The 12,757-nt window shown below is 45.3% G+C and overlaps 1 protein-coding gene across 1 annotated transcript in view; it reads left to right on the top strand.

Annotated features, from left to right (window-relative positions):
- The window catches only part of STAU1 (staufen double-stranded RNA binding protein 1), a 97,275-nt gene that overhangs the window by 22,166 nt on the left and 62,352 nt on the right, over positions 1 to 12,757 (top strand). Inside the window, 2 exon segments of the mRNA XM_033963573.1 lie at positions 539 to 607; positions 5,027 to 5,183. Coding sequence (XP_033819464.1) covers positions 539 to 607; positions 5,027 to 5,183 — 226 coding nt within the window.

Here is a 12,757-nt window from a genome sequence, read left to right as displayed (position 1 = left end):
TAAATATATTTAGTAACTTTTTCATTCAAAAATATCTTGGCAGCCTTGATTCTATTTTTCGGGATCATACAAGTTGACTAGTGTTGATTGGCAACAATCTGTAAAGTATTTGTGCTATTCAGCAATGGCTTTGTTTTATTAGAAAAATGAAGAAAACTTATTCTAATTTTAACCTAAGCTTTACATAGTTGTATTGCTCTGTGAAAATGACATTGCCCTAACAAAAATGTTAAAATTTGCATTATACTATCAAGCTGAGACTGACTGGAAGATTCCAGAGGTTTGTAGGATTAAAAACCTTTATTTGAAGTGTTAATTACATAATAGTGTTAAGGCTGCCAGAGCATATTTAACCCACTCCATTATGCCTGGAAAACATGTTTGGGGGAGGGGGAAAGGAAAGCCTATAGATATTGCTTGTAAGCACTAGACTGGCTGTTGATCGCAGATCCACCAGTAGAAGACATTTCCCCAGATCTTTTAAATACCCTATAAAATCTTAAGGAGAGCTTTTGACTCCTTGTCTCCCACTTCTCAGGTCATTCCACTAGGACGCTGGCAGGATTTCAGCCTTCTTGAGAGAGTGGGAGAAGATCACCCAAGACAAGTGGGTATTATTTATTATTATGAATCTACTTAGCAGAGGTCTGTGAAGCCTCATGTGCCTTGTCTAGTCCCCTCCCCTCTGTTCAAGAATGTCTCATGTGAACAGGTCTAGGGGTGCCGCCCAGTAGAAAAGCCAAGATTATTTAACTCTGATCAGAGACCCCAGTCATGTTTAGTTGCTAGGATAATCTGTCCACATGTTAAATTCTGACACATGCAGACTGATTATCTCCAGAATTCGACCTTTGTGGGTTTCTGGGCTTGAGTTTAAGAATTCGGTCCCTAGACACCTAACCATTTTTGACATTGCCTTCTAAGACTGAATTGTTGCCATTACTGCCTGTAGCTTGTTTTTCTCCTATTGACCAGCAATATTAATATGTTGGCACTTGTGTAGGGTAGTATGGTTATTTTAAACTCAAGCTCTTATAGATTTCAGTATTTCTTTATAGCTCTGACAAAAATAATCAAATCAGACTATGTAGCTGAATCTAGTCTGTCTTGTCTCAGCAATAAAAAAAAATTTCGGTACACAATCCCTTATGTGCGGATGAATGACCTTTGGGTGCCCAAATGGTTGCATCTAAAAGTATGTCTCTCTATTTTTATTTTTTTCCTGTACACTGTCCTTACAGCCCAGGTAGTGTCTGTGAGGCTGCTCAAGGAAATCATTACTGCCTATATGGGGGCTGTTCCATCCTCCTTCAGGCACCCTGAGGCAACTATGATTTCTCTTCTGCTCTGAATACCATAAGGATTGCTTCTAGCCCAGCATCTTGTATCTGAGGGAGGGAGGGAGGGTGAAGAAACAAAAAGAGGGCTTTTAGATGCCGCCATTTGGGTACCCAAAAGTCTGGCGCCAATCTATATAGATGCCTAAATGGGATGCCCAAAGTTCAGCACCCCAAAATTCTGCTTTGTTCTTTTGTGCAGTGTTCTAGTCTTCATAATATAGTATGATGCTATGGATATTGTATTAGTCCTTGAAATCAGTCTGTCTGATACACTTAAGTGAAGTACTTAGTCATTGTTAAAATAGGTAGAAAGATGAAAAGATAGCCATCCATTGGGAGAATGCTCTGTATGTAAGTAATTGAGCAGCACTAGATTTCTTAGTCTTTTGCTTTTCAGTAGGTATAGCATTTTATGGACATGCTACTAGTGTTGATGGTTGCAACATACCAGGAACTTTTTTGTTGTTGTCATTGCACACATTCAGTTTTTATTGAGCTTTAGAAAAAAAAACACCTCTCTTCTCTACTAACAGTAATACTCTAAACTCTTTGCTGAGCCTGTCATAAGAGTGCTCCTGGAGCTGTTTCATGGTAAGGAGATAAAAGATTATAATAGAGTAACATGCAATCCAAAAAATCTATTCAAAAAATAAAAACACCCCCTCCCACACTATATAGTGTTCCAGATGAATGCAACAGTGTTAGTGTGTTAGGTATGAAAGGGACACAGGACTTGAGCCAGACTTGGGTTCTCATTTACTTTTCTGTGTAGCCCCAGCCAATCAGGATTTCAGGGTATCTTTGATGAATATGCATGAAATGGAGGCAGTACATGCAGAGCACTCTCATGCATATTCATTGAGGATACCCTGAGTGAGGGTGTCCCAAAGACTTGAGGTTTTTAACCCAGTCCTCAGGACACACCTAGCTGGTCAGGTTTTCAGGATACCCACAGTGAATACGCACGAAAGAAAAATTTGCCCAGAATAGAAGTATGAGGGGGAGCTGAAAAGATCTCAGCTCAACCAAGAAGTGAATGACGTGGAACAATGAAACTTATAAGTTATTCCAAATATTACCCCCTAAATTCAACACACTTGGCGCATCGTGTCTGAAGTTTCTGTAACCCTTCCAAAAAAAACACTGATGTCTGGTCATTGAACTGCTCCGCTGCTGCAATCACCTCTGAATCACCAGAAAATAGTCAGATGGAGCAAGATCTGTTAAGTAGGGGGATGGTCTATGCACTGAAACCTCAAATGCATCAAAACATCCATCGTTTGCCAGCCTTGTGAGCAGATGCATTGTCTTGCAAAAAGAGGCCTCCTTTCCGCAGCTTCCCTCTCCTCCTCTTTTAATGCCTCCTTTAATTGGCACAGCAAGTTACAGCAGTGTTCTGCATTAATGGTTTGGCCCCTTGGAAGATAGTCAGTTATTACAACACCTTCCTGATCCCAAAACATTATGGCCATGACCTTTCCTGCTGACTTTTGTGTCTTGAATTTCTTTGGCCTTGGAGAACCTGAGTGCCGCCATTGCATGCACTGTTGTTTTTTTCTCAGAATCTCATAGTGGTATAACCATATTTCATCAACAGTAACTAGACATTCCAAAAAGTTGACACCAGCTCACTGAAAGCACTGCAGAATCAACTTGGAAGTGTTACTCGATGTTGTTTCTCATCAGCATTCAAACATTTGGGCACTCACTTGGCTGACAGCTTCTCCATACCCAGCTGCTCATGGATTATACACCTAACACGTTCCCTGGATATCTGTAGTATCTCAGCAATTGTTTTAGCCGATATTCGTCGATCTGCCAAAATCAGGCCATGGACGGTCAACAGTTTTAGGAGTTGACACCGTTTGAGGCCTCCTAGACCTCAACGCTGAAAGCTTGCACACCACTTTTTCACTGTAGAGTATGATGGGCATCATATGTTTATGGATTTCCTTTGGAGTTTTCTTCTGCAGGAATAAAAACTTCATAACGGCTTGGAGTTCCACACTTGAAATTCTACACTTGTTGACATGGTTTAATCAGTGATCTGAAACAATGTCAAAACAAAGCATTATGATTCTGCAAATTGGCACTTTGCAAAATAAAATAATATTCTTCAGCTACAGTAGCAAAATAATGCTCAGAATTTAGGAAGTTGTTTGGGCTGTGCCCTTTTCAGCATCCCCTTGTAGGGCATGCAGGTCTTTCTCACGCATATTCATTATTGTGGGTATCCTGAAAACCTGACTGGCTTGGATGTGTCCCAAAGACAGGTTTGAGAACCCCTGAATTAGTCTGAAGTGTGTATCTGTATATGTACTAAGTCTGATTGAAAAATAATGAGACTGTATGTTTGTTTGTTTTAAATTCAAAATCAGATGACTCTACAGGATCTGAACATTTTTCTTTTTCAAAGTAGCATCCTTCACGTTCAGTACATTTTTTACAGCGTTTCAAAAATGATTCAAAGATGTGCCATAGACTGTTTTGTGACATCACTTTTAGCTCTGCGGCTGTGGTGTTTTTTCATTTTATCATCTGAAGAGAACTTCTTTCCACCCAATTGTTTTTTCAGTGCATAACATTTCAAGAGTTTCATTACCGCTCTTTCCAAGTTTAACACAAAATTCAATCGCACACCTTTGGTGTACTCTCAGACACGTTGTCTTTATCTGCCATAACAAAACGTACAAAGTTCTTCCTCTCGCTGTGACCCAACAATGAAGACTGCAGCAGTCCAACTGCAGGTTCAGAAATGTCAATGTATGAGCTTCACAAGAACCAGCACAGCGTTGCCACATCTACTTCTTGGAAAGAAAAACAAGAGGCCGTCTCATTCCTTTTCAATCAGCCCTCGTATTTACTGAGAGATAAATGAGTTGAAAGCAACACTTAGCTTATTTTAGGCAGTCTGTTATTTTTTGATAGATAGGTTTTCCGTTGATCAGCATGCAATTTCTTGTTCAGTGTGGAAAGAGTTGCTGTTGAGTGTCCATAGAGACTACTGAAAAAGCTTTGTCTGAATGGTAGAAGGACCTTTTTTACCAATTCATCTGATGCTATTGAGAGCAGGATAGGGAACACTACAGAGGGATTAAATGCGTTTAGAAAATCATATTTCACTTGTAGTAGTACTGAAGACTATTCAGCAATGTCTTTAAAAAAAAAAAAAAAAAGTAAAGATATGAACCAATCCCTCTGGCTCTGACAAGAAAAGCAATTTTTCTTTGTTTGGCCCTTAAAAAGTAAAGGATCTTACTTGAATTCCATCTGAGCTGATGCATTTTCTGCTAGTGAAAAATGCTCTTAAGTAAACGATCATGGGTCTTCCAAAAACTCTTTGACTTTGACATGTTGTTGCTTGGATTACATACCAGGTATGTCTGAACAAAGTGACCTTATTTTTTATTTTATTTTCTTTAAACTTCAAATATCTTTAAGCAAAACACAACCTAATCAGCCTGTGTAATAGGTCTTGAACAAAAGACAAAATAAAACATGTTTGCTCATTGCTGAAATATCTTATGAAGCTCCTTATTTCATTGGAATAGATTTGGCCAGTCTCATCTTTAATATGTGTAGCTTTCATATATTATACACTTGCACTCAAATTTCTAAGGTATTCTAGCATTAACAAATTGATGAGCCTTATTTTAAAAGCAACCTGTAACTGGTGACTCTTATAGGTGTTTACAGTACAGCTGACACTTGGAGACCAGCACTGGGAAGCTGAAGGAACTAGTATTAAAAAAGCTCAACATGCAGCTGCTGCCAAGGCACTGGAAGGGACAAAATTCCCCAGACCCACGGCCCGTCCTTCTCGCGGTGAAGGAAAGAATCCAGGTACATGCGTTATGTATAAACCATAAATGAAGGCAAACACTTAGTACTTGGAACTGCACATCAACCAACCAAACTTCCAAACTTAGTTCCAAGTGTATTCTCTCAGTCAAATCTTCTTTCACGTTGAATTACACACTTTTAAAGAAATCGATATCTTCTGTCATAGACCTCAGAAAACACCCTCCTCCGTCCCATATTGGTATATGTTCTTAATGGGGAGTTGATTGGTGTAACCTCCTCACCGGTCCAGACTAAATTTTAATTAAATTCTCTATTATTTTAAAGGTACTATGAATCTTATATTCATTATAGAATTGTATTTATCTAAATGAATGATTCAGCGGTTTAACCCGACATGTTTCACTGCCGCTTCGTCAGGGATCCACTCTGTGTGAAAAAACATATCACATCAATTAAAACCGTACAATGCTATATCCAAATTCTACAGTGAAATCGTTGCTAACGACTTATTCTCCTATTTGCTTACCATAGCTGCTAACATCCACCCCCTTTAAAATAATAGAAAATTTAATTAAAATTTAATCTGGACCAGTGAGGAGGTTACACCAATCAACTCCCCGTTAAGAACACATACCAATATGGGACGGAGGAGGGTGTTTTCTGAGGTCTATGACAGAAGATATTGATTTCTTTAAAAGTGTGTAATTCAATGTGAAAGAAGATTTGACTAAGAGAATACACTTGGAACTAAGTTTGGAAGTTTGGTTGGTTGATGAATAAATTATCCCAGGACAAGCAGGCAGCATATTCTTAACGTATGGGTGACGTCACCGACGGAGCCCCGGTACGGACCTTTTTAACTAGAAAGTTCTAGTTGGCCGCACCGCGCATGCGCGAGTGCCTTCCCGCCCGACGGAGGAGTGCGTGGTCTCCAGTTTCTTCGTTTCCGCGGAGCGAAGAAGACGCATGTGGTATTCAACGGCTGTTGAACACTCCTTTTTTGCCTTCCCGCTCGCGTTATTCTGATTTTTTTCTGCTTTTTTCCTTCGGGTTTTCTGTTTTCTTTCTAATCTAAAAAAAAAAAAAAAAAACCTTTATTTTTTCCTTTATTTTTCAACAGGCCCCAGCGGGGCCTGTTGCCATCATACAAGCCTCCGGCTTTGATTTCGCTGAGGCCGTATTTCCCTTCATGCCCCCTCAGCCGGGTTTTAAGAAGTGCCAGCGGTGTGCACGCCCGATTTCCCTTTCGGACCCACACAACTGGTGCCTACAGTGCTTGGGTCCGGAACATCGGGCTGACACCTGCACCCGCTGCGCGACTCTTCAAAAACGCACACTTAAAAATAGACAAATTCAGCAGAATCTCCTCTTCGGCACCGGTTCTGCTATGGATTCGACCCCGACGTCGACGGCACCGCCGAAATCGGCACCGTCAACATCGACACCACCTGATCCTTCTGCGGGGTCGATGGCGCCAGGTAAGCCGGCTAAGAAGCCTTCCACTTCCCTCGAGCGCCCTCCAGCCACGGCGGTGACACCGGTCCTTCCGACGTCCCGCAAGTCCCGTAAGCGCTCCGCTCCGATAACGGTGAGTGCCTCTTCATCGGCCTCCTCATCACCGGAGCGTAGAGCGGCACCTATGGTACCGAAGAAAAGTAAAACGGTACCGGTGCCCCCATTGGAGGACCGTATCTCGGCCATCCTCCAGACTAAATTACAGGAACAACTCCAACACCAGCTTCAGGAACTGCTTCCAACCCTGCTGGCACCGCTCCTTCCGGTACCGGTCCGGCCCGAGCCTCGCACCACTACGCCAGTGGCCACCCCCTCGGTACCGATGAACACTTCGATGCCGGTCTTATCGGCACAGCCTACACTACAGACCTGCACGGCGGAGGACCCATCCCGACCCCAAGATCGACATCGATCGTCTCGGGACCGGGATCGACACCACTCCTCCCGGGACGGAGATCGGCACCGGTCTTCATCCCCTGGCACCGTATCCATGAGATCTGGCAAGTCCCTTTCTAAAACCCGCCATGCTGAGCCGGCCATCAGGGACCCTGACTTATGGGAGCAATCCCCACTCGGTACCGAGGAGGATGCCTCTTCCACTGATGAGGAACCCTCCATGGCTGAATCCACCTCCAAACCCGAGCAGTCCTCATTTACAAAATTCCTTCGGGAGATGTCTGGGGCTCTTTCCATCCCACTTGAGTCCGACTCCAAGAAGTCCCAGGCCTTTCTAGAAGCCTTGGACTTCGACCAACCCCCCAAGGAATTTCTCAAACTCCCCGTCCATGATATTCTGCGGGAGACGTTTTATAAGAACTTGGAGAACCCCCTTACTGTTCCAGGTGCCCCTAAGAAACTGGACAGTTTATACCGGGTCATCCCTATCCCGGGATTTGATAAACCCCAGTTGCCACATGAGAGCCTCCTGGTAGAATCCACTCTCAAAAAATCTCATGGTTCCAGTGTCTATGCCTCCACCCCTCCTGGCAGAGAGGGTAAAACGATGGATAAATTTGGAAAGCGCCTATACCAGAATGCCATGCTGGCTAGCAGAGCCAACAATTACTCATTTCATTTTTCTTTTTATATGAAATATCTGGTACAACAACTTTCTGCTCTGCAAAAGTACATCCCTGAACGCAAGGTCCCATTGTTTCAGCAACAAATTTCCACCCTCCTTCAACTTAGGAAGTTCATGGTACGCTCAATCTATGACTCCTTCGAGCTCTCCTCCCGTGCCTCTGCTCTGGCAATTGCCATGCGACGCCTTGCCTGGCTGAGAGTATCTGACCTGGATGTCAACCACCAAGACCGCCTTGCCAACGCGCCCTGTCTTGGTGATGAACTTTTTGGGGAGTCTCTAGATACCACCACACAAAAACTTTCGGCTCATGAGACGAGATGGGACACCCTCATTAAGCCTAAAAAGAAGACTCCGCCGACACGACCATACAGACCTCAGTCTTCTTACCAACGTCGCTTTTCTGCTAGGCCACTGAATCCTTCTCAACAGCAATCTCGTCGGCCTCGCCAACAACAACAACACTCTCAGGCTCGCTCGCAATCTCACCAGACAGCTAAGCCTCTCCCTCAAACTAAGCCTCCTCAGCCCTTTTGACTCCTTTCTCCAGGGCATAGCCAGTCTCCAACCCTCGCTGCCTCTGCCTCAACCTATCGGGGGCCGCCTCACCATCTTTCTACGACGCTGGGAGGCCATCACATCAGACCTGTGGGTTCTAAACATCATCCGTCACGGATACTCACTAAGATTTCAGACTCTTCCTCCAGACCATCCTCCCGTAGAGTCTGCTTCTCACTCCTCCCAAACTCCTCTCCTCCTCAGGGAGGTCCAATCCCTCCTCCTTCTCAATGCCATCGAAGAAGTTCCACCAGACCAAAGAGGTCAGGGATTTTACTCCCGCTACTTCTTGGTACCCAAGAAAACAGGGGATCTTCGTCCTATCCTCGATCTCAGGAACCTCAACAAGTGTTTGGTCAAGGAAAAATTCAGGATGCTCTCCCTTGCCACACTTTATCCTCTTCTGTCTCAACACGACTGGCTATGTTCCCTGGACCTCAAGGAGGCCTACACTCACATCCCAATCCATCAGGCTTCACGTCGCTACCTCCGATTCCAGATACTGAATCACCACTATCAGTACAAAGTGCTACCCTTTGGTCTCGCATCATCACCCAGGGTGTTCACCAAGTGCCTGATTGTGGTAGCAGCCTGTCTCAGGTCCCACAACCTTCAAGTGTTCCCCTACTTGGACGATTGGTTGGTGAAAGCAACAACCTCACCACTTGTGCTGCAATCAACTCACCACACCATATCTTTCCTCCATCTCTTGGGGTTCGAGATCAATTATCCCAAGTCGCATCTGCTTCCCACGCAGCGCCTTCAGTTCATCGGAGCACTCCTCGATACCAACCTCATGAGAGCGTTCCTTCCGGCCGACCGGCACCGGACACTACTTCACCTCTGTCGACAGGTGCTCCTACAACCATCCATCCCTGCTCGCCAGATGATGATTCTTCTGGGTCACATGGCCTCGACAGTCCATGTAGTTCCTCTGGCGCGACTCCATCTGAGGATACCGCAATGGACCCTCGCCAACCAATGGTCACAGACCAGGGATCCTCTTTCTCATCCCATCTCTGTGACATCGTCTCTTCAGCGATCTCTTCAATGGTGGTTGAACTCCTCAAATCTTTCCAGGGGCCTCCTTTTGCATCCACCCCCTCATTCCATGATCATCACCACAGATGCCTCCCCCTATGCATGGGGAGCTCACATAGGGGATTTACGCACCCAGGGACTCTGGACCCCTCAGGAGCGTCAACATCATATCAATTTCCTGGAACTCAGAGCCATGTTTTATGCTCTCAAGGCCTTCCAGCACCTTCTCTATCCTCAGGTTCTTCTCCTGTGCACGGACAACCAGGTCGCCATGTACTACATCAACAAGCAAGGCGGCACCGGATCTCGTCCCCTTTGTCAGGAGGCCCTCCGAATTTGGACCTGGGCCACAGACCACAATCTTTACCTCAAAGCGGTCTATATCCAGGGCGAACAGAACTCCCTGGCCGACCAGCTCAGCCGCATCCTTCAGCCTCACGAGTGGACCCTGGATCCTCCCACTCTCCACTCCATCTTTGCTCGCTGGGGCACCCCGCAGGTGGACCTATTTGCAGCTCCTCACAACCATCAGCTGCCCCAGTTCTGCTCCAGACTCTTCTCTCCACATCGTCTGGCCCCGGATGCATTCCTACTCGACTGGACGGATCGGTTCCTCTATGCCTTCCCTCCACTTCCTTTGATGTTGCGGACCCTGTTCAAACTCCGCAAGGACAGAGCCACCATGATTCTCATCGCCCCTCGGTGGCCCAGGCAACACTGGTTCTCCCTCCTACTCCAACTCAGCTCCAGGGAGCCCATTCCTCTTCCTGTATTTCCATCTCTGCTTACGCAGCAACGTCAGTCTCTGCTACATCCCAATCTGTCTTCCCTCCACCTGACAGCTTGGTTTCTCTCGGGCTGACCTCTCCAGGAAACCTGTCTCAGCCTGTCCGTCGCATTTTGGAGGCCTCCAGGAAACCCTCCACACTCCAATGTTACCATCAGAAATGGACCCGGTTCTCCTCTTGGTGCCTCCTGCATCATCACAATCCCACCTCATTGGTGGTGGAGACTGTACTGGACTATTTGCTCTCTCTGTCTAACGCTGGTCTCAAGTCTACCTCGATCAGAGTCCACCTCAGCGCTATCACTGCTTTTCACGAGCCTATCCTTGGAAAACCCCTCACGGCTCATCCTCTGGTTTCCCGGTTCATGAGAGTCCTCTTCAATATCAAACCACCTCTTCAGCCTCCCCCGGTCGTCTGGGACCTCAATGTGGTTTTGTCAGCCTTCATGAAACCCCCCTTTGAGCCTCTTGCTACTACCTCGCTCAAACTTCTCACATGGAAGGTGCTTTTCCTCATTGCCATCACCTCTGCCAGGAGGGTTAGTGAGCTACATGCACTGGTCGCCGATCCACCGTTCACTGTCTTTCACCACGACAAGGTGGTTCTGCGTACCCATCCAAAATTCCTTCCTAAGGTGGTTTCAGCCTTTCACCTCAACCAGTCCATCGTGTTACCTGTCTTCTTCCCAAAACCACATTCTCATCCTGGGGAACAGGCTCTGCACACGCTGGATTGTAAGCGTGCCCTGGCGTACTACCTTGACCGTACCAGGGCTCACCGCTCCTCTCCTCAACTCTTTCTGACCTTCGATCCTAACCGTCGGGGTCACCCTGTATCTAAACGAACGCTGTCCAATTGGCTTGCTGCCCGTATTGCGTTCTGTTATGCTCGGGCCGGCCTGTCACTGGAAGGAGCTGTCACGGCCCATAAAGTCAGGGCTATGGCTGCCTCTGTGGCTTTCCTCCGTTCCACGCCCATTGAGGAAATCTGCAGGGCGGCCACTTGGTCTTCAGTTCACACATTCACTACTCACTACTGTCTGGATGCCTTCTCCAGACGGGATGGGCACTTTGGTCAATCTGTGTTACAAAATTTATTTTCCTAATGGCCAACCATCCCTCCTCCCTCTCTGTTAGCTTAGAGCTCACCCATACGTTAAGAATATGCTGCCTGCTTGTCCTGGGATAAAGCACAGTTACTTACCGTAACAGGTGTTATCCAGGGACAGCAGGCAGATATTCTTACGACCCACCCACCTCCCCGGGTTGGCTTCTTAGCTGGCTTATCCTAACTGGAGACCACGCACTCCTCCGTCGGGCGGGAAGGCACTCGCGCATGCGCGGTGCGGCCAACTAGAACTTTCTAGTTAAAAAGGTCCGTACCGGGGCTCCGTCGGTGACGTCACCCATACGTTAAGAATATCTGCCTGCTGTCCCTGGATAACACCTGTTACGGTAAGTAACTGTGCTGTATGGCATATCATGTTTTAGCTTTCACAGAAATGGACTGGTGTAATCTTACTTAGATCAACAGCAGTTTATTATTTCTATAGGCTACCAGACACACACAGTGCTGTACAATCAGGCAAAAGACAGTCCCTGCCTAATAGAGCTTACAGTCTAATTATAAGACACACACAAGACAAAAGGGAGAATCTGTATACGCTGCTCAGGTAATTAGAGGGGGAATGATGCGGCGGGTAGGATGGTGGAGTATGGAGGGAATGACTAGCAGGACTGGGTGCTATACAAGTTGGTTGGGTTGGGACCTAAATGCAGCTTCAAAAAAGTAGGCTTTCAGAACCTGCATTTTCCTGTTCTATAGGACCACATTTTATTTTATTAATTTATTCGATTTTCTAGCCCATCCTCCCAGAAGAGCCCAGAATGGGTACAAGTTTACATACATAATAACAGATGGGACCAGGGAGTGAATTCTAGAAATAGGAAGTGAAAGAAATACGGCGTAGAAACATCTAACAGTGACAATAGAGTGAATAAAGAATACCTGTAGTAGTAGGACAGTTTCTATACACATAAGTACAAATCTGAAATAGGTGTTTGGGAAATTTATAATGGTATGACATAAAACAGCATTCAGCATTTATAAATATTTATAATGTAAATACAGATAATAAAGTTACACAAAACATTCAAACCATTTAGTAAATATAGAAACAGACCATATGGCCTGTCCAGTCTACACATCCACGCCACTTACTCTCCCTTTATTCCCTTGCATATCCAATGTACTTGTCCCTAGCTTTCTTGAATTCAGATAGTTTTTGTCTCTGCCATCTCCACTTGGAGGCCATTTCATGATTTCATCACCCTTTCTGTGCAAAAGTATTTCTTAAGGTTATTCCTGAGTCAGCCACCTTGCATCTTCATCCTATGCCTCCTCATTCCAGAGCTTCCTTTCAAATGCCACAGAGTATTTAACATTTTTATCATAGCGCACCTTGTTTGCCTTTCTTCAAAAGTACTGTATGCCTCTCTGAGGATAAGCAATTATAAGTTTCCCTCTATTCCATTTTGGAAGTGGTGGGTTACAAGTTTGTACAATTTCTTTGAGGCTAAAAGCCACATTTGAAACTTTAAAAAAAATGTTTGTATCTCTAATGTAATGTA

Source organism: Geotrypetes seraphini, chromosome 11 (assembly GCF_902459505.1).
Source record: "Geotrypetes seraphini chromosome 11, aGeoSer1.1, whole genome shotgun sequence".
Classification (NCBI taxonomy): domain Eukaryota; kingdom Metazoa; phylum Chordata; class Amphibia; order Gymnophiona; family Dermophiidae; genus Geotrypetes; species Geotrypetes seraphini.
Note: the sequence above shows the minus strand (reverse complement) of the source record. Positions and strands in the feature narration are given on the sequence as shown.